The sequence below is a fragment of the Heterodontus francisci genome, unplaced genomic scaffold (assembly GCF_036365525.1).
Source record: "Heterodontus francisci isolate sHetFra1 unplaced genomic scaffold, sHetFra1.hap1 HAP1_SCAFFOLD_43, whole genome shotgun sequence".
Classification (NCBI taxonomy): Eukaryota; Metazoa; Chordata; class Chondrichthyes; order Heterodontiformes; family Heterodontidae; genus Heterodontus; species Heterodontus francisci.
The window spans coordinates 20771397-20796072 of NW_027141852.1; the positions used below are offsets into that span (position 1 = coordinate 20771397).

General features: G+C 47.9%; 1 protein-coding gene and 2 non-coding genes across 3 annotated transcripts in view; all 3 read left to right on the forward strand.

Annotated features, from left to right (window-relative positions):
- Positions 1-24676, forward strand: part of LOC137365013 (histone H2B 5-like) — a 75391-nt gene that overhangs the window by 17272 nt on the left and 33443 nt on the right. The window contains exon 3 of the mRNA XM_068027885.1: positions 11837-11856. Coding sequence (XP_067883986.1) covers positions 11837-11856 — 20 coding nt within the window. The remainder of the gene's footprint in view (positions 1-11836; positions 11857-24676) is intronic.
- On the forward strand, positions 190-261 carry trnat-cgu (transfer RNA threonine (anticodon CGU)). Its single transcript has one exon. It is a non-coding gene; the product is annotated as a tRNA-Thr (tRNA).
- trnar-ucg (transfer RNA arginine (anticodon UCG)) lies at positions 19611-19699 on the forward strand. Its single transcript is given in 2 exon segments — positions 19611-19647; positions 19664-19699. It is a non-coding gene; the product is annotated as a tRNA-Arg (tRNA).

Genomic DNA, 24676 nt, shown 5'->3' on the forward strand with positions numbered 1-24676 from the left:
AGAAAAGCTGAGGATGAGAATGGAACGTCTGAATGAAGATTTCATGATGCTGATGATGTAAATGAGGCTGATCTGTTTCCCATTCCACAATCCCTCTTTATTTCTGTGCATGTTTCTCGATGCTGTTTCAACCAAACTGAAAAAGAATCACAAATCCTCCTCTGGAGCCTCAGGTGTCCATTAACAAAAGGCATGGTGGCCAAATGGTAAGGCGTCAGTCTCGTTAACTGAAGATCACGGGTTCAATCCCCGTCTGTGCCTTATGATTAGTTTCTCACTTTAAATGTGATGTTTCCAGAAAAGATGTCCGTTGCATTTGTTTTGGCCATCTGGAAATCAGTGTGATGTTGCACTTCATCCTGGACACTGGGAAGAACATGAGGAGTAGCCACATGGTCCCTCGAGCCTTCTCTGCCATTGATAGAGTGAAAATAACTGAGGTCCAAGCACTGAACCTTATTACTGTGCATTTGCTTGATATTGAACAGAGCTATTCTATTAATCCCACATCCCGCACTCCTGTCCTTTCCCCCATTGCCCTGTTATATTTTCCATGTCAGGTATATATACAATTCCATTGAGAGTTAACATTGAATCTGCTTCCACTGACCTTTCAGGATTGCATTCCAGATCAGAGCAACACACTGCTGAAAAAACAATCTCCTCATCACAACTCTAATTCTTTTGTCAATTACTTTAAATGTGTTTCCTCTGGTTACTGACCCTTCTGTCACTGGCAACACTTTCTCCTTCTTCACTCTATCAAAACTCTTCAGGATTTGCATTTCCTGCTGCCTTTGCTGATATAACAAGGCTGAGCACACATCACCAAAAGGAATATGATTGGCTCTGAATCACATTTATCTTTCCTGTCAATCTGATGTGGACATTGTATTTTCCCGGAACCAAACAACCTGAGCAACAAGTGTGGGTTCCAGTGATTCCCACCGCTCTGAGAGAGAGAGGATGTGATAATGAGCCAGATAGAAGAAAGGAATGAGATAGAGAGTAAAATAGCCCTGGTCTGTTTCTACTAACCACCGGCCCCCTAAAATGGCATCATTTTCTCCTGCCTCTCCACATTCTAATCCATTAATTAATGCAATCCTTTCATCTGGAACATAGAACATAGAACAGTACAGCACAGTACAGGCCCATCGGCCCATGATGTTGTGCCGAACCTTTAACCTACTCTAAGATCAAACTACCTACATACCCTTCATTCTACTATCATCCATGTACCTATCCAAGAGTCGCTTAAATGTCCCTAATGTATCTGCTTCTACTACCACCGCTGACAGAGCATTCCACGCACCCACCACTCTCTGTGTAAAGAGCCTACCTCTGACATCTCCCCGAAACCTTCCTCCATCACCTTAAAATTATGCCCCCTGGTGATAGCCCTTTCTGCCCTCGGAAAAAGTCTCTGGCTATCCACTCTATCTATGCCTCTCATCATCTTGTACCCCTCTATCAAGTCACCTCTCATCCTTCTTCGTTCCAATGAGAAAAGCCCTAGCACCCTCAACCTTACTTCGTAAAACATACCCTCCAGTCCAGGCAGCATCCTGGTAAATCTCCTCTGCACCCTCTCTAAAGCTTCCACATCCTTCCTATAATGAGGCGACCAGAACTGAACACAATATTCCAAGTGTGGTCTAACCAGGGCTTTATAGAGCTGCAGCATAACCTCGCGGCTCTTAAACTCAATCCCCCTGTTAATGAAAGCCAACACACCATACGCCTTCTTAACAACCCGATCAACTTGGGTGGCAACTTTGAGCGATCTATGGACATGGACCCCAAGATCCCTCTGTTCCTCCACACTCCCAAGCATCCTGTCTTTAAGCCTGTATTCTGCATTCAAATTCGACCTTCCAAAATGAATCACTTCACACTTTTCCAGGTTGAACTCCATCTGTCCCTTTAATTCCTGTTTCCTAATCCATTGATGTTTCACAATGTACTGAACTGTCCCAATCCATTGATCTAACTCAGTCTATAGAATTTCCAAATCCACTGATATTTTCCAGTCCATTGACTTTCCCAATCCATTGATGGTTCCTGACCATTGACATTCCCAATCCGTTTATATTGCCTGTGATTTCAAAGCAACTGTGGAATACAAATAGTATCAGTATTATCAGATACATCGAGACGAGGTGCAATAGCCAAGTGGACAGATGTTGGGTTTATAAAGAATAAAGCACTGGCTCGAAATTTGTCAAGGCTATCACTGGATTTGAACTCTCAACCTACTGTTTTTCTGTGGGTCTGCTGACTTGTATATGTGAAGAACCATTGGATGTTTCTCAATCCTCTGACTTTTCTCATTCTTGTGCCATATTTGTTCCTTTGGGTTCACCAGTGAAGAAAATTATTCCCTATTACATTTGGTGAAGACTTTAATAACCTCACATCATTGTGTCTCACCATCTCAGGTCAAACTCCCAACAGAAACTTTAAACATTTAACTATTCTGCTGGAAACATTTTCAAGGGCACAGACATTCCTTCATTACGCTTCCTTCTTTGACATGTGATTGACAAATATGTGTGTAATTGAGAGAGAGAGTGTGAAAAAAAGAGAGAGAGAGAGTGCGATAGAAAGTTGGAGGACCAGCTAAAGACAGATAGAGAGAGAGAGGCAGAGAGAGGTAAAGCGATAGACAGAGAGAGAGAGAGAGAGAAGGAGAGAGAGTCATTGAGTCCTGGAGTCACTACAGTACAGGAAGTCATTTTGCCCATCAAGCCCATGTAAATCAATCCATTCAGTCCCATTCCCCCGCTCTATCCCCATCGCCCTGTAAGTTATCTAAACCTGTCATATTTATTATAATCTTGTACATGTCTATCAAATCTCCCCTCAATCTCCTTTGCTGCAAGGAGAACAACCCCAGCTTCTCCAAACCAACCTTACAGCTAAAATCCCTCATGTCTGGAACCATTCTGGTAAATCTCCTCTACCCTCTCAAGGACACTCACATCCCTCCAAAAGTGTGTTGACTAGAACTGGATGCAATTCTCTGGTTGTGGCCCAACTAGAAATTTATACAGGTTCAGCATAACTTCCCTACTTTTGTACTCAGTACCTCTACTTATGAAGCCCAAGATCCCATATGCTTTGCTAACTACTTTCTCAATGTGTCCTGCCACCTTCAAAGAACTATGCATATGAATCCCCAGGTTTTTATTCCTAAAAATATGCTTTATTCATATAAATCTGTAAAAAATGCATTATGCAACAGTTCAAAACAGCACCAAGTTGACATTCCAAAAAGTGCAAAGGAAATCAGTTTTCTTCAATACAGGAGTGAGTTGCCTCACAACCCTTACACTCCATTTTCCCTGACATGGACATTTTACAGCAAACCCATATCTGGTGTATACAGCACGAGGGGTTTCCAATGGGTCCAGCTGCCCAGTTCACTATGGCGGGGGGACCTTACACAGTGGTCTTTCCCCATTGAGCCTTTGCAGTGGCTACCCCAAGCTTTAGTGCGTCCCTCAGCACGTAGTCCTGGACCTTGGAATGTGCCAGTCTGCAAAACTCGGTCGTGGACAACGCTTTGCACTGCAAGACCAGCAGGTTTCGGGCAGACCAAAGAATGTCTATCACCAAATTGATGGTCCTCCAGCATCAAGCTGTGTGTAGATCTCCAGTACGCAAACTCCAAGTGTCACTACGTGCTGAGGTTCTATCTGTCCCCGGTGTTGTGAAGGATGGGCCTGGGCACATTGCCGCGGAATGCTCCATGCAGTTGGGCCGTGCCTTACCACCTATCCTTCGTGGAGCAGTTTCTGCGGGAAAACGCCTTTGACCACCGGTCCATCAGGCAGTGGTCTGCACGGAATGTCCTCAAGGCCCTACGGGAAAAGGAAACGGTGGATCCTGTCGGATGGTTCCCCGAGCAGACCGTCAAAGTCATTTGGCGGAATGCCTCATCACCAGAACTTTCAAACAAGCACCAAGCCCTCCCCATCAGATCCTTCATGCACACCCGAAGTCACGCCCCCTCCGCACAGTGCCCCCGCGTTGGCTGTGGTGGGGAAGAGACGGTCGCCCACCTCCTCCTGGAATGTGCCTTTGCAAAGCAGGTGTGGCAAGAAATGCAGTGGTTTTTGTCAAGGTTCATCCCAAGCAGCTCTGTAACACAGGAGTCTGTGCTCTACGGGCTGTTCCCAGGGACGCACACCGAGACAAACATCAACTGCTGCTGGAGGACTATCAATTCGGTGAAAGACGCCCTTTGGTCTGCCCGAAACTTGCTGGTCTTCCAGCGCAAAGAGTTGTCCACCACCGAATGTTGCAGACTAGCACATTCCAAGGTCCAGGACTACGTGCTGAGGGACGCACTAAAGCTTGGGGCAGCCGCAGCAAAGGCTCAATGGGTAAAGACCACAGTGTAAGGTCCCCCCACCAAGCTGAACTGAGGGGCTGGATCCATGGGAAATCCCTCGAACTGTATCGGGAAAATTCTGTGTGCTGTAAATGTAAAATGACAATGAAATGGAAGAGTTGTGAGGCAACTCATGATTGTATAGAAGGAAACTGATCACCTTTGCACTGTTTGTATTTTTTGACTTGATGCTGTTTTAAACTGTTTGGGAATGTAATTTTTACAGATTTTTATGAATAAAGTATATTTTGGAAATAAAGAAAAAAGTTCTCCCAGGATGAGGCTAATCTATTGTCCTGTGGGTTTGCTGATGCCTGCGATGTCTTCAAATGTGGGATACTCAACTGCCGAATTTGTGATAGTTGGGGGTCAGCTTTTGCGCTCACCACTGATTATATGAATCAAAAATAGAATTTACTAGCTGTTGCTGGACAGTGTTTCAGCTCCCAATTATTTTTTGCTATAAACACTCGTGCTCGTTTCTTCGCAGCTCCAAGTATGCACTTCTCCACCTCAATGCGTGGACTGAGCTGGCAGGGGAGAGACCGTGATCAGTGGCGTTTGATAATGCAGGTGCTGTTTTTGTGTTTTTTGAGGGGTGGCAGGTGGTTTCAGCACCGTATTTAGGGCATTTCGCCCTTTGGGATTGGAGATCTACCGTGGTGGTGGTTTCCCTGTCAGTTGAGGATTTAGTACTTGTCCCAGGAAAACGTCAAGTAAAAATGGCTGCAACCAACACAAGAGATCCAGGCCAGGGGGTGCGTAACACCGTTAGGGTGGCGGTGAAAGATAGTGAAGGAGGTGCACCCATCGACTGCACCTACTTCATTAAGAATTTTGTTTTTCCAAAATATACTTTATTCATAAAAATCTGGGAAAAAACACTGCAGCCTCACAGCTCCAGGGACCTGGGTTCAGTTCTGGGTACTGCCTGTGTGGAGTTTGCAAGTTCTCCCTGTGACCTCGTGGGTTTCCGCCGGGTGCTCTGGTTTCCTCCCACAGCCAAAGACTTGCAGGTTGATAGGTAAATTGGCCATTGTACATTGCCCCGAGTGCAGGTAGGTGGTCGCAGAATTGAGGGAAGGTGGGGATGTGGCAGGGAATATGGGATTAATGTAGGATTAGTGTAAATGGGTGGTTGGTGGTCAGCACAGACTCGGTGGGCCAAAGGGCCTGTTTTAGTGCCGTATCTCTCCATGACTCTATGACATTTCAAAAAGTGTGAAAGAAATCAGTTTTCTTTAATAGAGGAGTGAGTTGCCTCACAACCCTTCCATTCCATTTTACCTGCCATGTACATTTTGCAGCAAAACCATATTTGGTGTATCCAGCCTGAGGGGTATCCCATGGGTCCAGTTCCTTAGTTCACTATGGCGGGAGGAACTTACACAATGGTCTTTCCCCATTGAGCCTTTGCAGCGGCTACCCCAAGCTTTAGTGTGTCCCTCAGCACATAGTCCTGGACCTTGGAATGTGCCAGTCTGCAACACTCGGTCGTGGACAACTTTTTGCGCTGGAAGACCAGCAAGTTTAGGGCAGACCAAAGAGTGTCTTTCACCGAATTGATGGTCCTCCAGCAGCAGTTGATGTTTATCTCGGTGTGCATCCCTGGGAACAGCCCGTAGAGCACAGACTCCTGTGTTACAGAGCTGCTTGGGATGAACCTCAACAAAAACCGCTGCATGTCTTTCCACACCTGCTTTTCAAAGACACATTCCAGAAGGAGGTGGGCAACTGTCTCTTCCCCACCTACTCAGCAGAGATGACATCTGTTATTGAAGCAAAAAGCAGAACCGACCTGATGCACAACATGAAACCAGCAGCCAGAACATTATATGACTTGAATTAGCCAAGGCAGTTGTGCAAAAGACAGTGAGACACTGCGCAAATAAACACTGGACAACATCACAAATGTAACAATGCTTTCAAAAGCAAATCTCCCGAGTATGCTCACACTCGTCAAGCAGAGGTGACTTTGCTGGCTCAGGCACGTTCGCAGGATGGAAGATGACACATTCCCAGGGGTATTCTGTATGCGGAGGTCGCCGGAGACAGAAGACCAGTTGGATGCCCAAAGCCTCACTTCAAGGATGCCTGCAAGCAGGACATGAAGGCCCGAAACATCGATTTTCACACATGGGAGACACTGGCCAACAACAGAGGGAAATGGTGATATTACCCCTGGACTGGTGTGTGCGTCACCATGACAATCAGTGACTATAGCAGCTTGACAGCAGGTGCCAACATGGAAAACAGCGACACCTGAAAATCCCACCTCATATGTGTCACTTGTGGAAGAACCTGCCTCTCACAGATTGACCTCTTCAGCTATCGGTCAAAGTGCACCATGGGAAACTATCCCGTCACCAATGGATTTGCTGCACGTCCATCATCTCACGTGGAAGGAAGGATGACGACGACATCCACAACCAGGGCGGCCCATCGTGCCTGTGGCAGCTCTTTCATTTCCTTTCAACTATTTATCGAAATTCCCTTTTCAACCTTCCGATTGAGTCTCCTTCCACCATTCTCTCAAGCAATACATTCCAGACCAAAAACAACAACAACTTGTGTGTAAATTTATAGAGCACCTTTAACGTAATACAGCGTCCCATGGCACTTCACAGGAGTGTCGGAAAGCAAAATTGGACCCCAAGCCACACAAGACCGTATTAGAGCAGATGGCCAAAAGCATGGTCACAGAAGTAGGCTTCCATGAGTGTTTTAAAGGAGGGAAGAGAGGTCGAGAGGCGGAGAGTTCAGGGAGGGAAATCTCAGGTTTCGGGCCTGGACAGCTGATGGCACAGCTGCCAGCGGTGGAGCGATAAAAATCAGCGATGCTCAAAAGACCAGAATTGGAGCAGGGCCGGAATCTCGGGGGGAGTGAAGCAAATAAAATCCGGCCCTTTGTATCCCCCTCACAGCTTACATTCCCACCGAGCTTTTTATTATCAATCAATTTCCCTCTTGCAGTTCTATTTCACACCAAGAGATGGCAGTCTCATGCCATTTCACAGCAAGCTGCAAACAAGCTTACTTTACTGCCAGTCTAATACTGTGTTGAGTGGACAAGGATGTGTGTGGTGTGCAGTGTGTGGTGTGCAGCAAGGTTAGACTCAAACCAAAGAAGCTGCATCACTCCCAGCGGAAGGGCCGCCCGCGCATCAACAATAGCAGAATTTCTTATCCACAGCTGTTACGTAAGTTTCTAAATTCACTTGATAAAGTCCTTCAAAACACTCCGACAGGGGATGCAGAGACCAAGTGGGCCCACATCAGAGTTGCCATCGATGACTCAGCTATGATCACCTATGGCAAACGTGTGAAGCAGAATGCAGACTGGTTTCAATCACACTTTGAAGAGCTGGAACCTGTCATAGCCGCTAAGCACATTGCACTGTTGAACTACAAGAAAGCCCCCAGTGAGTTAACATCCGTAGCTCTTAAAGCAGCCAGAAGCGCTGCACAAAGAACAGCCAGGCACTGTGCAAATGACTACTGGCAACACCTATACAGTCATATTCAGCTGGCCTCTGACACCGGAAACATCCGAGGAATGTATGATGGCATTAAGAGAGCTTTTGGGCCAAACATCAAGAAGATCGCCCCCCTCAAATCTAAATCAGGGGACACAATCACTGACCAACGGAAGTAAATGGACTGCTGGGTGGAGCACTACCTAGAACTGTACTCCAGGGAAAATGTTGTCACTGAGACCGCCCTCAATGCAGCCCAGTCTCTGCCAGTCATGGATGAGCTGGACGTACAGCCAACAAAATCGGAACTCAGTGATGCCATTCATTCTCTAGCCAGCAGAAAAGCACCAGGGAAGCACAGCATTACCCTGAAATAATCAAGAGTACCAAGCCTGCTATACTTCCAGCACTCTACGAACTGCTTTGCCTGTGCTGGGACGAGGGAGCAGTACCACAGGACATGCGCGATGGCAATATCATCACCCTCTATAAGAACAAGGGTGACCGTGGTGACTGCAACAATTACCGTGGAATCTCCCTGTTCAGGATAGTGGGGAACGTCTTCACTCGAGTCGCTTTGAACGGGCTCCAGAAGCTGGCTGAGCGTGTCTACCCTGAGGCACAGTGTAGCTTTCGAGCAGAGAGATCCAACATTGACATGCTATTCTCCCTTTACCAGCTACAGGAGAAATGCCGTGAACAACAGATGCCCCTCAACGTTGCTTTCATAGATCTCACCAAAGCCTTTGACCTCGTCAGCAGACGTGATCTCTTCAGACTACTAGAAAAGATTGGATGTCCACCAAAGCTACTAAGTATCATCACCTCATTCCATGACAATATGAAAGGCACAATTTAGCATAACGGCAGCTCATCAGACCCCTTTCCTATCCTGAGTGGCATGAAACAGGGCTGTGTTCTCGCACCTACATTGTTTGGGATCTTCTTCTCCCTGCTGCTCTCACATACGTTCAACCCTTCAGAAGAAGGAATTTTCCTCCACACAAGATCAGGTGGCAGGCTGCCCGTCTATGAGCGAAGACCAAAGTACGGAAAGTCCTCATCAGGGAACTCCTCTTTGCTGACGATGCTGCATTAATATCTCACACTGAAGAGTGGCTGCAGAGTCTCATCGACAGGTTTGCGGCTGCCTGCAACGAATATGGCCTAACCATCAGCCTCAAGAAAATGAACATCATGGGACAGGACGTCAGAAATGCTCCATCCATCAATATCGCCGACCACGCTCTGGAAGTGGTTCAAGAGTTCACCTACCTAGGCTCAACTATCACCAGTAACCTGTCTCTCGATGCAGAAATCAGCAAGTGCATGGGAAAGGCTTCCACTGCTATGTCCAGACTGGCCAAGAGAGTGTGGGAAAATGGCGCACTGACACGGAACACAAAAGTCCGAATGTATCAAGCCTGTGTCCTCAGTACCTTGCTCTACGGCTGCGAGGCTTGGACAACGTATGTCAGCCAAGAGCGACGTCTCAATTCATTCCATCTTCGCAGCCTCCGGAGAAACCTTGGCATCAGGTGGCAGGACCGTATCTCCAACACATCCCCAGCATATACACCCTACTGAGCCAGTGGCACTTGAGATGGCTTGGCCATGTGAGCCACATGGAAGATGGCAGGATCCCCAAGGACACATTGTACAGCGAGCTCATCACTGGTATCAGACCCACCAGCCGTCCATGTCTCCGCTTAACAGATTTCTGCAAACGCGATATGAAGTCCTGCGACATTGATCACAAGTCGTGGGAGTCAGTTGCCAGTGATCGCCAGAGCTGGCGGGCAGCCATAAAGGTGGGGCTAAAATGTGGCGAGTCGAAGAGACTTCGCAGTTGGCAGGAAAAAAGACAGAAGCGCAAGGGGAGAGCCAACTGTGTAACAGCCCTGACAACCAATTTTATCTGCAGCACCTGTGGAAGAGTCTATCACTCTAGAATTGGCCTTTATAGCCACTCCAGGCGCTGCTTCACAAACCACTGACCACCTTCAGGTGCTTACCCATTGTCTCTCGAGACAAGGAGGCCACAGAAGAAGATTCTTCCACCTCTCTGAGATTTGCCTACATATTTTCTCCTCTATCCCTTCCTGTCTGTTTAGAGGCCTGTAGTACACTCCCAGCCAAGTGATTGTCCCCTTTTTGTTTTTAAGTTCTTCCCATATGGCCTCATTTGAGGAATTTCTAAGATATCATCCTTCCTTACTGCAGTAATTGACTCCTTGATCAACAGTGCAATGCCACCTCCTCTTTTACTCCCTCACCTGTCTTGCCTGTAGATTCTGTACCCTGGAATACTGAGCTGCCAGTCCAGCCCCTCCCTCAACCATGTCTCTGTGAGAGGAATAAGATCATAATTCCATGTGCTAATCATCGCCCTCAATTCATCTGCCTCATTAGTAAGACTCCTTGCATTAAAATAGATGCAATCCAGCCTTGCATTGTTCACTTGTGCCATAACAGGTCTATATTTGCTCTGCCTTCCAGACTGACTCAGTTTCTCTTTTAAATTTGACTGTGTTTAACCCCCTACTGTACCTCCACTCTGTATCCGACCCCCCTGCCAAATTAATTTAAACCCCCGCTACCCCCCAAAACAGCACTGGCAAACCTCTCAGCAAGTATGTTGGTCCCGTTCCAGTTCAGGTGCAACCCGTCCAACTTGGACAGGTAGGTCCCACCTTTGCCAGAAACAGACCCAGTGGTCGAGGAAACTAAGGCCCTCCCTCCTGCACCATATCCTCAGCCAAGCATTCATCTGCTCTCCCCTCTTACTCCTATACTCATTAGCATGTGGCATTGGGAGTAATCCAGAGATTACAACCTTTGAGGTCCTGCTTTTTAATCTGCTATCTAGCTCCCTAAATTCTGGTTGCAGGACCTCATCCCTCTTTCTACCTATGTCATTGGTGCCAATGTGTACCATGACCTCTGACTGTTCACCCTCCCCCTTGTCCTGCAGCCACTCTGTGACATCCTTGACCCTAGCACCAGGGAGGCAACATACCATCCTGGAGTCACGTTTGCAGCCACAGAAATGCCCATCTGGACCTCTTACGATAGAATCCCCTATCACTATAGCTCTTCTACTCCTTTTCCTCCCCGCTTGTGCAGCTGATCTACCTGTGGTGCCACAGACTTGGTTCTTGCTGCATTCCCCTGAAAAGCTTTCTCCTCCAACAGTATTCAAAGTGGAAAATCTGTTAGAAAGCGAGATGGATCCAGGGGACTCCTTCACTACCTGCCTAGTTCTTCTACTCTGCCTGGTGGTCACCCATTCCCTTTCTACCTGAGCAGTCTTTACCTGCGGTGTGACCACCTCCCTATACGTGCTATCCACGATGATCTCAGCCTCGCGGATGCTCCACAGTATCTCCAGCCGCCGCTCCAGATCCGAAACGTGGATTTCGAGTAGCTGCAGCTGGAGACACTTCCTGCACACGTGTTCGCCCTGGACACTGGAAGTGTCCCTGACTTCCCACATTGCACAGGAGGATCACTCCACATTGCTGAGCTGCCCTGCCATGACTTACCCTTAATTTATCCCCTTAAATTACCCAAAAATTAAATTATTTACACTAGAGACCTTGATTCTCCCCCAAAAAACACGACCTCCTTTATTGAAAAAACTGTAGACCTTTCCCTTTACTTTTAGTTACTTACCCAGCAATTTAGAGTAACTCCCTAACAGCAGATACTCACCAACCAATCACCTTGCCGCCTTCCTGTGACATCACTGCTCACTTTGATTTCAAACTCCGGCGTGCCTGGACTGCTCTTCGCTCCTCTCCCGGAAGGTGAGTGACTAGGCCGCGATCCTCAGGCTCAATTTATCGGTTCCACTCTCGATGTTCTCCCCACAGGTCCGCTCCTCTCCCGGAAGGTGAATGACTGGGCTGCGATCCTCAGGCTCAATGTATCGGCTCCACTGTCGGTGTTCTCCCCACAGGTCCAGACCTCTCCTGGAAGGTGAGTGACTGGGCCGCGATCCTTGGGCTCAATTTATTGGTTCTGCTCTCGGCGTTCTCCCCACAGGTCCACTCCTCTCTGCTCCGCTCCCGGAAGGAAAGTAAGTCTGGTATCTGTGACGGACAATGAGGAGAAACACAATATGAGGAGAGAGTGAAATACATTTTACTCTTTAGACGATATTATTTATTATATTTCAGCTGTTCCTTGTTCCACAAATATTTTTGCGGGCTTTTCAAATTTGTGAATGGGTTTCAGCTCTGACAATTTGCCGCTGCCAATCTCCGCCCCATTTTCTCATTGCCCTTTGATGATAGGCAAAATAGCAGCTACCTGATTGGTGACATGAACCAGCCAATGAGATTCAGCAGACAGTAACCAATCAGAAGTAGCCGGACTGCATTCCTCCAGAAGGTAAAGCAGGGAAGTGCGGGAGGAATTCCTCACTCTTTGTGAAAGTATTTGTGAGATTGTGGAAATGTCTGGAAGAGGAGCAGGGGAGAGACCATGATCCTGTCTCAGGTAGGTTTTTGAGTAAAATGGCTGTAACCAATTCTGTAACTTCAGGGCAGGGAGTGTGTAACACCGTTCGGGTGGTAGTGAAGGATAATGATGGAGATGCACCGGTTGATAGTACCTTCTTCATTAAGAAAATCCTTATTGATTGCTGTGGATTCCAAGCTGTAAACATCTTCTGCCTGCAGGACTTCCCCAACTGTGGATATTTTGACGTGATGTTCAAGAACGTGGCGGATGCATCAAGTTCCTGAAGGTGTTTAAGGAGAAGGGAAACCAGGCGCCGCTGTCGATCCTCACAGTGGAGCCGCTCTATACACTGCCATCGCTACGTGACTGGGTGGTGAGAACCCACCTCTACAACATCCATGTTCCTGTCGTGGATGTACTCACCTTCCTCACCAGGTACGTCGAGGTGGCCAGCGGCAGCACTGATGTCAAGGACCCATTTGGATTTGGACCAGCAAGCGTCAGGTCAAGGTGACCTTGAAGGTCAATGCCAACGGAGCCATCATCCATCCTCCCTCCAGCTTCACTTTCGGGGGAACTCGAGGCTTCATGGTCTACGCGGAGCAGCCCAGAGTTTGTCGTACCTGCGGCAAATCTGGTCACGTGGCAGCTTACTGCAGCACAGTCGTCTGCCACAACTGCAAGAAGGAAGGCCATCAGACCAAGGACTTTAATCATTGTAAGTACTGCAACCTGTGAGGTGGGGCAGGCCACGTCTACAAAACCTGCCCCAAACGCTGCCTCAGTTATGCTCAGGCAGCAAGGACCAAGGAAAGACCGGGTTAAGGAACGGTGAACACGTCTGGTGCTGGGAGGGAAACAAGCAATCCTCCCCACAGCGATGAACGTCTATCTGAGAAAGAGAAGAAAGGGGAAGCAGCTGCAACCAGAGACCCAACACCTACTCCGTGCCTGGAAACTCATCCTCTACAGACAGAATTAATGGAGGAGGAGGCAGCAGATGGACAAACAGGTCAGTGGCAGGTGGTACAAAGGAAGACCACAAAGAAAAAACCTCCAAAAAAAGAACAGGTCACCACCCAAACCAGTGGCAAGAGGAGGCTACCGTCTGAGACAGACTACAGCAGCTCCTCCTCACTGGACGAGGAAGGGCCGGAACGATGGCACCTCCAAAAGAAGCAGCAGAACTCAAAGGAGCTGGAAGATAAAGCCCCCCAGCTCCGGGGCTCTGGAAGCTGTGACACGCCCAGCGCACCCCAAACCAAAAGCATGGAACCCAAGGAGATGCTCAGTGCACCCCAGCTCCGGGAGACCGAGAGCAGCGAAGTGTCCTGCGCACTCCAGCTCCAGCTCCGGAAGTCAGGAACAGTGATGTCTTTGAGGAGGGACCGAGGGGAAAGACACCAACAGCAGAGGACAACCCAAGCCTTGCTGCCTACAAGACCAGCCCCCCACCCACCGATGTCACCCCAGTGGAACAAAACCCTCATGAATAACCATGAGGGGTTTCTGGGCTCAAACAATGTGAAACAGCTTGCGTACACTATGGGTATGCAGGAACATACTCAAGGACTGGGACTAGCAAGGACACCTGGTGTGGTGAGCAACACCCAACTTTATAGTGGATATAAAGATTGCTTCGATTAACATGCATTGTGTTAAATCCACCACGTGATGTGTTTCAACCTTGGATGACTTCGCAAAGGTCAAAGCCGGCGTACTGTTTTGTCAGGAGTGTGGAATCCTGCACCGCAGCACTTACAGGCAATGGTCACGATGGTGATCCCATGGGACATCGATCTGGTCCAGGGGAAATGATTCCTGTTCCTCCGGCCTGGGTATTCTGCTGCGGGAAGGCAATTTAACCATCTCTGAAGTTAAGATGCTGGTGGGCGGTCGCCTTCTCGTAGCAGATGTAATGTACAACAATGCTCCGCTCCAGTTAAGCAACGTATATGCCCCGGTCGAATACAGTGAGCGGCTGACCATCCTCCAGCAACTCACACTGCTGCTGGTGACATCCAGGCCGGTCATTCTTGGAGGTGACTTCAACTGCATCATTGATGCAGCTGGACAATCTGGCAGGAACGACAGAAAACTGGACGCTCCGCACAGATTCTTAAAAAATGCCAAACTGCACAATGTCTTCAGCAAACCTGCAGACGGAGCGCAGCGTAGATACACCTGGTCAAGATCGGACGGGTCTGCCCGTTCCAGGATTGACTTCCTGTATGTGTCCCCTGCTTTCACGGTCAGATCCACCGACGTCAAGCCGGTGTTCTTCTCCGACCACTGCCTCTTACTGGCTGACTGTCACTTACAGGATGACCAGCGGGTTGGCAGGGAGACATGGAAGCTGAATGCTACACTGCTAACCCAGAGAACATTGAGGAACTCAAAAGAGATTGAAAAAGTTGGAGAACAGTGAGACCCTCTTTGAGTATCCGGTGAACTGGTGGGAAGTGATCAACGTGAATATCAAGACGTTCTTTATCTCCAAAGGTGTTCAGAGGGTGTGAGAGAGACAAAGGGAAATGTCCCAACTCCAGAAAAGAATGCAAAATCTGCTCTGGCTGCAGTCGATGGGGGTCGAGGTCAAGGAGGTGCTCCAAGAGGTGAAGAGCCAACAGGCCTCGCTCTTTGCCACGGAGGCCTCCAAGATCATCTTCCGGTCCAGAGTCCGCTCCATTGAGCAGGATGAGAAGTGCTCGCGTTTCTTCTTCCAAAAGGTACACTGAGAGAGCTCTGTGATCAGCAGCCTGAAGGAAGAGGATGGCTCGGTCACAACGTCGCAGTCCGACATACTAAGGATTAGCAAATCCTTGAATGCTGGGCTGTAAGACGTGAAGTCTATGGACAGCACGTCCTCCCAGTCCTTCCTGTCATCGATCACAGAGGTCTGAGATGACAGCATGCAGGAGAATCTGGACAAACCGCTAACTCTGGACAAGCTGACAAAGGCCATCAAGTCTTTTGAGACGAAGAAAACTCCCGGAAGCGACGGCTTACCAGTTGAGTTGTATTCGGCCCTGTGATGCTGGGTCAGCCCAGACCTGCTGGAAGTGTACGAGAGTATGCTCCTGGCCGGCAGCATGTCAGAATCCATGAGGAAAGGCATCATCACCCTCATCTGCAAGCAGAAGGGGGAGAGGGCAGAAATCAGAAATTGGCGGCCCATCTCACTGCTTAATGCAGACTACAACATTCTGTCCAAAGTCATCGCCAGTCAAGTCAAGTCTGCTCTGCAGTTGGTGATTCACCCTGACCAGACCTGTACTGTACCCAGCAGGAAGATCTCTGATAGTGTCGTGCTACTCAGGGATACGATCGCCTACGTACGGGACAGGAGGGTGGACACCTGCCTCATCAGCCTGGAGCAGGAGAAGGCTTTTGACAGGATATCGCACACACACATGATGGACGTTCTTTCCAAAATGGGGTTTGGGGAGGGAATCTGCAATTGGATCAAACTGCTCTCCACAAACATCAGTAGCACAGTCCAAAAAATTGGGTGGTAATCAGAAAGTTTCCAATCAAATCTGGAGTCAGACAGGGCTGTCCTCTTTCCCCTCCCTTGTGTGTTTGCTGTATCGAACTCTTTGCTGAGTCTATTAGGAAGGATGCGAGCATAAGGGGTGACAATCCCAGGCAGTGGAGTCACTCAGGTCAAAGCCTCCCTGTACATAGATGATGTTGCTGTATTCTGATCGGATCCGCTGTCCATTCGCAGACTGATGAGCATCTGCGACCAGTTCAAACAGGATTCGGGAGCCAATGTTAACCATGGCAAGAGCGAGGCCATGTTCCTTGGGAACTGGGCTGACCGATCCTTTGTCCCCTTCACTGTCAGGTCAGACTACCTGAAGGTGCTGGGGATATGGTTTGTAAGGGCCGGGACGTGCACCAAAACCTGGGAGGAGCGAGTAGCCAGGGTACAACATAAACTGAGCATGTGGGAGCAGCGATCTCTCTCTATTATGGGTAAGAACCTGGTCATCAGGTGCAAGGTGCTCACGTTGTTGCTGTATGTGACGCAGGTCTGGCCCATACCCCACTCCTGCGCTGTGGCGGTCGCCCGAGCCATTTCCCGCTTTATCTGAAGACGCAAAATGGACAGGGTCCGGAGGGACACGATGTTCAAACCTCTGGATAAAGGCGAAAAAATGTACTCAACGTCGCCCTCAACCTGATGGCCACCTTAGTATGTGGCTGCATCAAGCTGTGCGTAGAGCCCCAGTATGCAAACACCAAGTGTCACTACGTGCTGAGGTTCTATCTGACCCCGGTGTTGCGAAGGATGGATCTGGTCACATTGCCACGGAACGCTCCATCCAGTTGGACCGTGCCTTCGCGGAAATGTTTGCGTGGAAAAACACCTTTGACCACCAATCCATCAGGCAGTGGTCAGCACGGAATGTCCTCAAGTATATTTTTGGAAAAGTCTGGAAGAGGAAAGACCGGCGGGAAAGCTCGGTCCAAGGCCAAGTCTCGCTCCTCCCGGGCTGGACTGCAGTTCCTGGTGGGCCGTGTTCACAGGCTCCTGAGAAAGGGCAACTATGCTGAGCGTGTGGGTGCCGGAGCCCCGGTCTATCTGGCTGCTGTGCTCGAGTATCTGACCGCTGAAATCCTCGAGTTGGCCATTAACGCGGCCCAGGACAACAGGAAGACCCGCAACATCCTCAGACACCTACAGCTGGCTGTCCAGAATGACGAGGAGCTCACCAAGCTGCTGGGAGGGGTGACCATCACTCAGGGCTGTGTGCTTCCTAATATCTAGGCCATGCTGCTGCCCAAGAAAACAACGTTCGCAGACCTCCAATCCTCCGGCACCTCCCCCATATTCAGTGAGGATTTGAAGATGATCCTCAGCGCATCCACTATTTCCTCCCTGGCTTCCTTTAACAACCTCAGATGCAAACCATCTGGCCCTGGTGATTTATTCATTTTGAAGGATGTCAGACTCTCTAGTACTTCCACTCTCATTATGCTTATCGTATCTAATATTTCACACTCCTCTTCTTTTCCTACAATGTCTGCATCATCCCTCTCCTTTGTGAAGGCAGAGACAAAAAACTCATTAAGAACCCCACCCACATCTTCTGGATCCACACAGAAGTTCCCTTGTACATCTCTGATAGGCCATACCCTTTCCTTAGTTTTTATTTCCAAAATATACTTTATTCATAAAAATCTGTAAAAATTACATTGCCAAACAGTTTCCAAACAGCACCAAAAAATACAAACATTGCAAGGGAGATCAGTTTCCTTCAATACTGTCATGAGTTTCTTCCCAACCCTTCCGTTTCACAATTGTCATGCCAATTACAGTTTTACATTTACAGCAATTCAGAATATTAACGATACAGTTCGAGGGGTTTCCCATGGATCCAGCCCCTCAGTCCATCTTGGTGGGGGAACCTTACACTGTGGTCTTTCCCCATTGAGCCTTTGCTGCGGCTGCCCCAAGCTTTAGTGCGTCCCTCAGCACGTCGTCCTGGACCTTGGAATGTGCCAGTCTGCAACATTCGGCGGTGGACAACTCTTGGCGCTGGAAGACCAGCAAGTTTCGGGCAGACCAAAGGGCGTCTTTCACCGAATTGATAGCCCTCCAGCAGCAGTTGATGTTTGTCTCGGTGTGCGTCCCTGGGAACAGCCCGTAGAGCACAGACTCCTGTATACCCTTTCCTTAGTTATCCTCTTGCTCTTAATGGACTGATAAGACATCTTTGGGTTTCCTTCAAGTAGTTGTATCCAGTCCACATCCACCAAATCACCTCTCAGTTTTGTAAAATTTGCCTTCCCCCAATTTCGAACTTTTACTTTTCGAGCTGCCCTGCCATTACTTAGGTTTACAAACTCATTATTGCTCGTGTAATAAGTGTAATAAGTAGAATAATTTACCAGTTACTCACCGATCAGCATCTTCCCCTGTACCATGGAGGCTGAAAAGGCAGAAAAGAAAAGAGAGACCAAAGAGCACCTCCTTCCCCTAGTCAGTGAAGTCCCTCACACATCAACTCACAGCTTTACACTCTGTCCAAACAGCACTTTCTAATTAGTAATTATTCATAAATTACACTAACTAAAACATTAGTAACCTGACCAATTACAAGGTAGCTATTTGAGGGTTTTTAAACAAAGAGCTTTTTTCCCTATCCTGATTTCAGGTCCCACTCTGGACACTTGCTTTTGATTCCAGGACGCTGAGGGCAGGGTGCTGCCGAATATCCAGGCCGTGTTGCTGCCCAAGAAAACCAGCGCTCCGGGCACCAAAACCAAGTCAATCTGCCAGGATTTTATCAAATACCCAAAGGCTCTTTTCAGATCCACCCACAGTATCTGAAAGGGCTGATTACTGTCTGAAGTCTGCTGTACCCACACCTCTGTCTATCCCTCTTCATCCAGAACAACCAGTGTTATCTTCCATTCCTTTCACCATCATGTGTTTAACTCGCTTCTCCTTATAGACAGTCAGATATCAATGTAATAATGAAATGATCTGTGTCAGTGCTGGCCATTTCCCTGTAATGATTTCAGACCCCACTCTGGACACTTGTTTCCCATTCCAGGACCTTCTTGTATTAAGATTCAGCACCACCTGTCAGTCAGAAACTTGTCTCAATTAACCGATCCTTTTACTGAACTTCCAACTGCTGCTGTCTATTTCTCGAGGGAAAGAGCTGCTCACTGAATAAGGATGTGAGGGGAATGTAACCCGGCTGCTAGTGAGAAGGTCCCGTCTTCTCAATCAAAAGCCTTTTATTTTCACAGAAAGAACTTGTTAAATACAAATCTGATTCCAACACGTCAATAACAGGACAGAATGGGAACCTTTTAAAAGGATGAAGCAACTATTTCAGTGGCTTCTCACTGTCCCCCTGAAGCCTGTGTGAAGGGGAATTACCAATAGTCTGTAATTTATTACTTCCACACCGAGTTTGAGGTATTTGTCGTGTGAAAGATTGCTGAACGGAGTCTTTTACTGTCAGTTACGGATGAGAAGTTGACAAAAATTGGCAAAATAAAGCTGTTCATAAAATAGCACCAGCAATTTGAGTCGGTAAAAGCAAAATTGTGTTTCAAAAGTTTATTTAAACCGCTACGGGAAAATAGATTTTTATGACTTTTCCAGTCGATCACTTCTTTTCCATAGTGAAATTGGCGGCTTTCACAAATTCAAATATTGTGCCAGGTTGACAGGTTCAACCAATGATTTTTTGTATTTTGTGCTTCGAGGTTCTCTGATTGAATCATGCATGTGAGTTAATGGCTGTGTGGCCGAATGGATAAGGCGTCTGACTTCGGTATATTCCATGATGTTATCAGGAGATTGCAGGTTCGAGTCCCGCCACGGTCATTTTGACCCAAAGGGATTATGCAGGGCTTTGGGGATCGAGTCGGGGACTGAACAGATTGGAATCCCAACATGGACTGAATGGGGCGAATAGCCTCCTCATGTGTTGTCACTGACTTTATGAGAAGAGGGTGACCAATCAGAAGTGGGCTGGGGTTCCAGCGGGCTCAAACTGCAGGAATTCCAGGTCTCTGAATGACTGAGCTGAAACTGATCAGTTTCACTGCAGGAAACACCGTCTCGGGGGAAATAACATCACAAATAATTCCATTTGACTAATTATTCAATTATAAAACAATGGGCAGATGTGAAGGTGTGATGTTACTTTTCACTGTGAGGGGAGAATCCGCCATCTGGATAAATCAGCAACTTTATAACATCGTCTGTACGTTTGGAAAAGAAACGATGAAAACTCTCCCCATAACCCTGGTGCGGTGGAAAGGCTCAATTCAGAGATTGGAAGATAACGAGAGCACAACATAAATCATTAACTGTTATTTCCGGCATAAAACACACCCCAGCTCCCGTTCCCATGTCACTGCTGTCCCTATGAGGCGGTGGGTGACTCTGAAAAGAGACTTTGTTTTGTGTTTCTGCAGGAAAACCACAAAGATCCTCCCAGGCAGTGAAACTCATCTTCCCAGAATCTCCATACCAGATTGAAACAGAAAACACAAAGACAGTGAGAAAGTTCCAGAGAGTTACTGAGCATTAAAACCAATGAAATAAACCAATTCTCGAGAGATGTTGGTGCAGCTTTTTCAGAGAGATTGTGGGTGGCTCTCAAAAGAGCCGTTGTGTTTTGAGTGTTTTTACTACATGGTGGAGTTTTACTTGGAGTTGATGTACTTGGTCACTCACTTTGTCCCTTCTCACATTCCGAGCGCTTTATTGGGTGGAAATATTTATTCTGGCAGTTTCAACAGCTCAGAGCCGACATTGAGTCAGAAACCAGAAATGGGAGTACGGGACACAGACAAGGAATTTACGCTGAACCTTTATAAATCTCACTGGTTATAGGCCTCAGCTAGAGCATTGTTTCTAATTCCATGTTTCATACTTTAGCAGGAATGGCAAGGCCTTAGAGAGGGTGCAGAGGAGATTTACTAGAATGCATCAGAGATGCAGGAATTCAGCTAATGTGCAAAGAATAGGGGTCTGGGGTGTGTGAAGCTGGGGTCCTTGTTCTTAGAGCAGAGATGTTAATGGGGCAGTTAATAGTTGTGTTCAACATTGTGAAGAGTTTTTAGAAGAATAAAGAAGTTTGACTGCAATTAGACAGAGCCTTGGTGAGATCACACCTGGAGCACTGTGTACAGTTTTGGTTCCCCTTACCTAAGGAAGGATATACTTGCCTGAAAGGAAGTGTATCAAAGTGTCACTCGATTGCTTCCTGGGATGAGGGGATTGTCCTGTGAGAAGAGATTGAGTCGACGAGGCCGATATTCCTCAGAATCAACGGGTGGGAATCGGAAAGTTTGCCGATCCAATCTGGATTCAGACAGGGCTGCCCTCTCTCCCCTGCCTTGTTTGTTTGCTGTATTGAACCCTTTGCTGAGTCTATTAGGATGGATGCGAGCATAAGAGGAGTAACAATCCCAGGCAGCAGTGGCACTCAGGTTAAAACCTCCCTGTACATGGATGACGTCGCCGTCTTCTGTTCGGATCCGCTGTCCGTGCGCAGACTGATGAGCGTCTGCGACCAGTTCGAACTGGCCTCGGGAGCCAAAGTTAACCACGGCAAGAGCGAGGCCATGTTCTTTGGGAACTGGGCTGACCGATCCTTTGTCCCCTTCACCGTGAGGTCAGATTACCTGAAGGTGCTGGGGATATGGTTCGGAAGGGCCGGGGCGTGCAGCAAAACCTGGGAGGAGCGAGTAGCCAAGGTACGACAAAAGTTGGGCATGTGGGGGCAACGATCTCTCTCCATTGTGGGTGAGAACCTGGTCATCAGGTGCGAGGTGCTCACGTTGTTGCTCTACGTGGCGCAGGTCTGGCCCATACCCCACTCCTGCGCTGTGGCAGTCACCTGAGCCATTTTCTGCTTCATCTGGGGACCTAAAATGGACTGGGTCCGGAGGGACACGATGTTCAAATCTCTGGACAAGGGCAGGAAAAATGTACCCAACGTGGCCCTCATCCTGATGACCACCTTCGTGTGCGGCTGCATCAAGCTGTGTGTAGACCTCCAGTACACAAACTCCAAGTGTCACTACGTGCTGAGGTTCTATCTGTCCCCGGTGTTGCGAAGAATGGGCCTGGTCACATTGCCGCGGAACACTCCATGCAGTTGGGCGGTGCCGTACCACCTATCCTTCGTGGAGCAGTTTCTGCGGGAAAACACATTTGACCACCGGTCCATCAGGCAGTGGTCTGCACGGAATGTCCTCAAGGCCCTATGGGAAAAGGAGACGGTGGATCCTGTTGGATGGGTCCCCGAGCAGACCATCAAAGTCATTTGGCGAATGCCTCACCACCAGAACTTTCAAACAAGCACCAAGACGTAGCTTGGCTGGTGGTGAGAAGGGCCCTCCCCGTCGGATCCTTCATGCACACCCGAAGTCTCGCCCCCTCCGCACAGTGCCCCCGCGTTGGCTGTGGTGGGGAAGAGACTGTCGCCCACCTCCTCCTGGAATGTGCCTTTGCAAAGCAGGTGTGGAAAGAGATGCAGTGGTTTTTGTCAAGGATCATCCCAAGCAGCTCTGCAACACAGGAGTCTGTGCTCTACAGGCTGTTCCCAGGGACGCACACCGAGACAAACATCAACTGCTGCTGGAGGACTATCAATTCGGTGAAAGACGCCCTTTGGTCTGCCCGAAACTTGCTGGTCTTCCAGCGCAAAGAGTTGTCCACCACCGAATGTTGCGGACTGGCACATTCCAAGGTCCAGGACTACGTGCTGAGGGACGCACTAAAGCTTGGGGCAGCCGCAGCAAAGGCTCAATGGGGAAAGACCACAGTGTAAGGTCCCCCCACCAAGCTGGACTGATGGGCTGGATCCATGGGAAACCCCTTGAACTGTATCGTTAATATTCTCAATTGCTGTAAATGTAAAACTGTAATTGGCATGACAATTGTGAAACGGAAGGGTTGTGAAGAAACTCATGACAGTATTGAAGGAAACTGATCTCCCTTGCAATGTTTGTATTTTTTGGTGCTGTTTGAAACTGTTTGGCAATGTAATGTTTGCAGATTTTTATGAATAAAGTATATTTTGGAAAAAAAAATATTCCTCAGAACTTAGAAGAGTGAGAGGTAATCTTACTGGCACCTAAAAATCTTAAGGGATTTAACAGGGTAAATGCTGGGAGGATGTTTCTTCTGGCTGGGGATCTAGAACTAGGGATCACAGTCTCAGTATAAATGGCTCAATCATTTAGGACTGAGAAGAGGAGAATTTTTTTTCACTCAAAGCATTGTGAATCTTTGGAATTCTCTACGCACAGTGGTTAGCACCGCAGCCTCACAGCTCCAGTGACCACGGTTCCGTTCAGGGTATTGCCTGTGCGGAGTTTGCAAGTTCTCTCTGTGAAAGCGTGGGTTTCCGTCGGGTGCTCCAGTTTCCTCCCACAGCCAAAGACTTGCAGGTTGATAGGTAAATTGGCCATTGTAAATTGCCCCTAGTGTAGATAGGTGGTAGGAGAATGGTGGGAATGTGGTAGGGAATATGGGATGAATGTAGGATTAGTATAAATGGGTGGTTGTTGGTCGGCACAGACTCGGTGGGCCGAAGGGACTGTTTCAGTGCTGTATCTCTCTGTGACTGTAGAGCTGTGGATGCTCAATCATTGGGTATATCCAAGAGAGAGATCGATAGGTTTTTGGATACTAAGGGAATCAAGGGATCTGTGCTCGTGTGGTCAGATGGAGTTGATGTAGGAGATCAGCTGTGATCTTATTGAATGGCAGAGCTATTTCGATGGGCCGAATGGCCTACTCCTATTTTTTATGTAAAGTTCCATTCCTCTCAGGGAATATTTTATTTTCAAAAAGAGAAATACTGCACACACTGGAAATCTGAATAATAACAGAAGATTCTGGAAACACTCAGCAGTTCCAGCAGTATCTGTGGAGAGAGGAAGGGAGGAGCAATGTTTCAGGTCTATAGAAGGGTCACAGAACTGGACCATTAACCCGAGCTTCTCTTCTCCACAGTTGTTTCCGGACTGGCTGAGTGTTTTCAGTATTTTAGGCTTTTTCTTTCTGTATTTCATCCTTTTCCCATTTGACTATTTGCTGTGAAACTTTCAGCGTTGTGCTCAATTCTTTGTGTCGTTGTGTTTTCTTTATTTGAAGTAATGTAAATAGTATCCTGAAATGAATTTGCCAAATGATTGGGCAAATTGTTACAACCAGTTTTTGAGCAAGTTCTCCACGTACACAGTGAAGGATTCCTTCACATTTGCGAAGACCATCCAGGACTTGCATATCGATAGCAATGCCGTGTCCATGTGTCATTTGACATTGCTAGCCTATTCACCAATGTACCACTTCAGGAAGCCATAGATATTTGCACTGCAGTGCTATATCATGGTGATCTAGACCCGTCACCATTGTGTGAATCCGTATTCATTGAACTTATGAACTCGGCAGCTTGCACAGTTGAGTTCAGTTTTATTGACACCATGTATCGCTGGTGTTGCCATGGGATCCCCTCTAGGCCCAGCTCTCACAAACATCTTTGTTAGATTCCATGACAAACCTGTTTTTAAGGGAATGACACCTAACCTCCTACCTCTTGCATATTTCCAATATGTAGATGATACGTTTGCAATATTTGAATCCGCAGCTGCATGAAATAATTTCCTTGCACGTCTTCATGGGCTCCATCCTACTCTCAAATTCACCTTTGGAATGGAGCTGTCAAATGAGCTCCCTTTCCTTGATGTACTAGTTGAGAAATCTGCTAAGTGGTTCTCTACCACGGTCTACTGCAAACCTACCTTCACTGGTCAATACACGCGTTGGGATTATTACAGT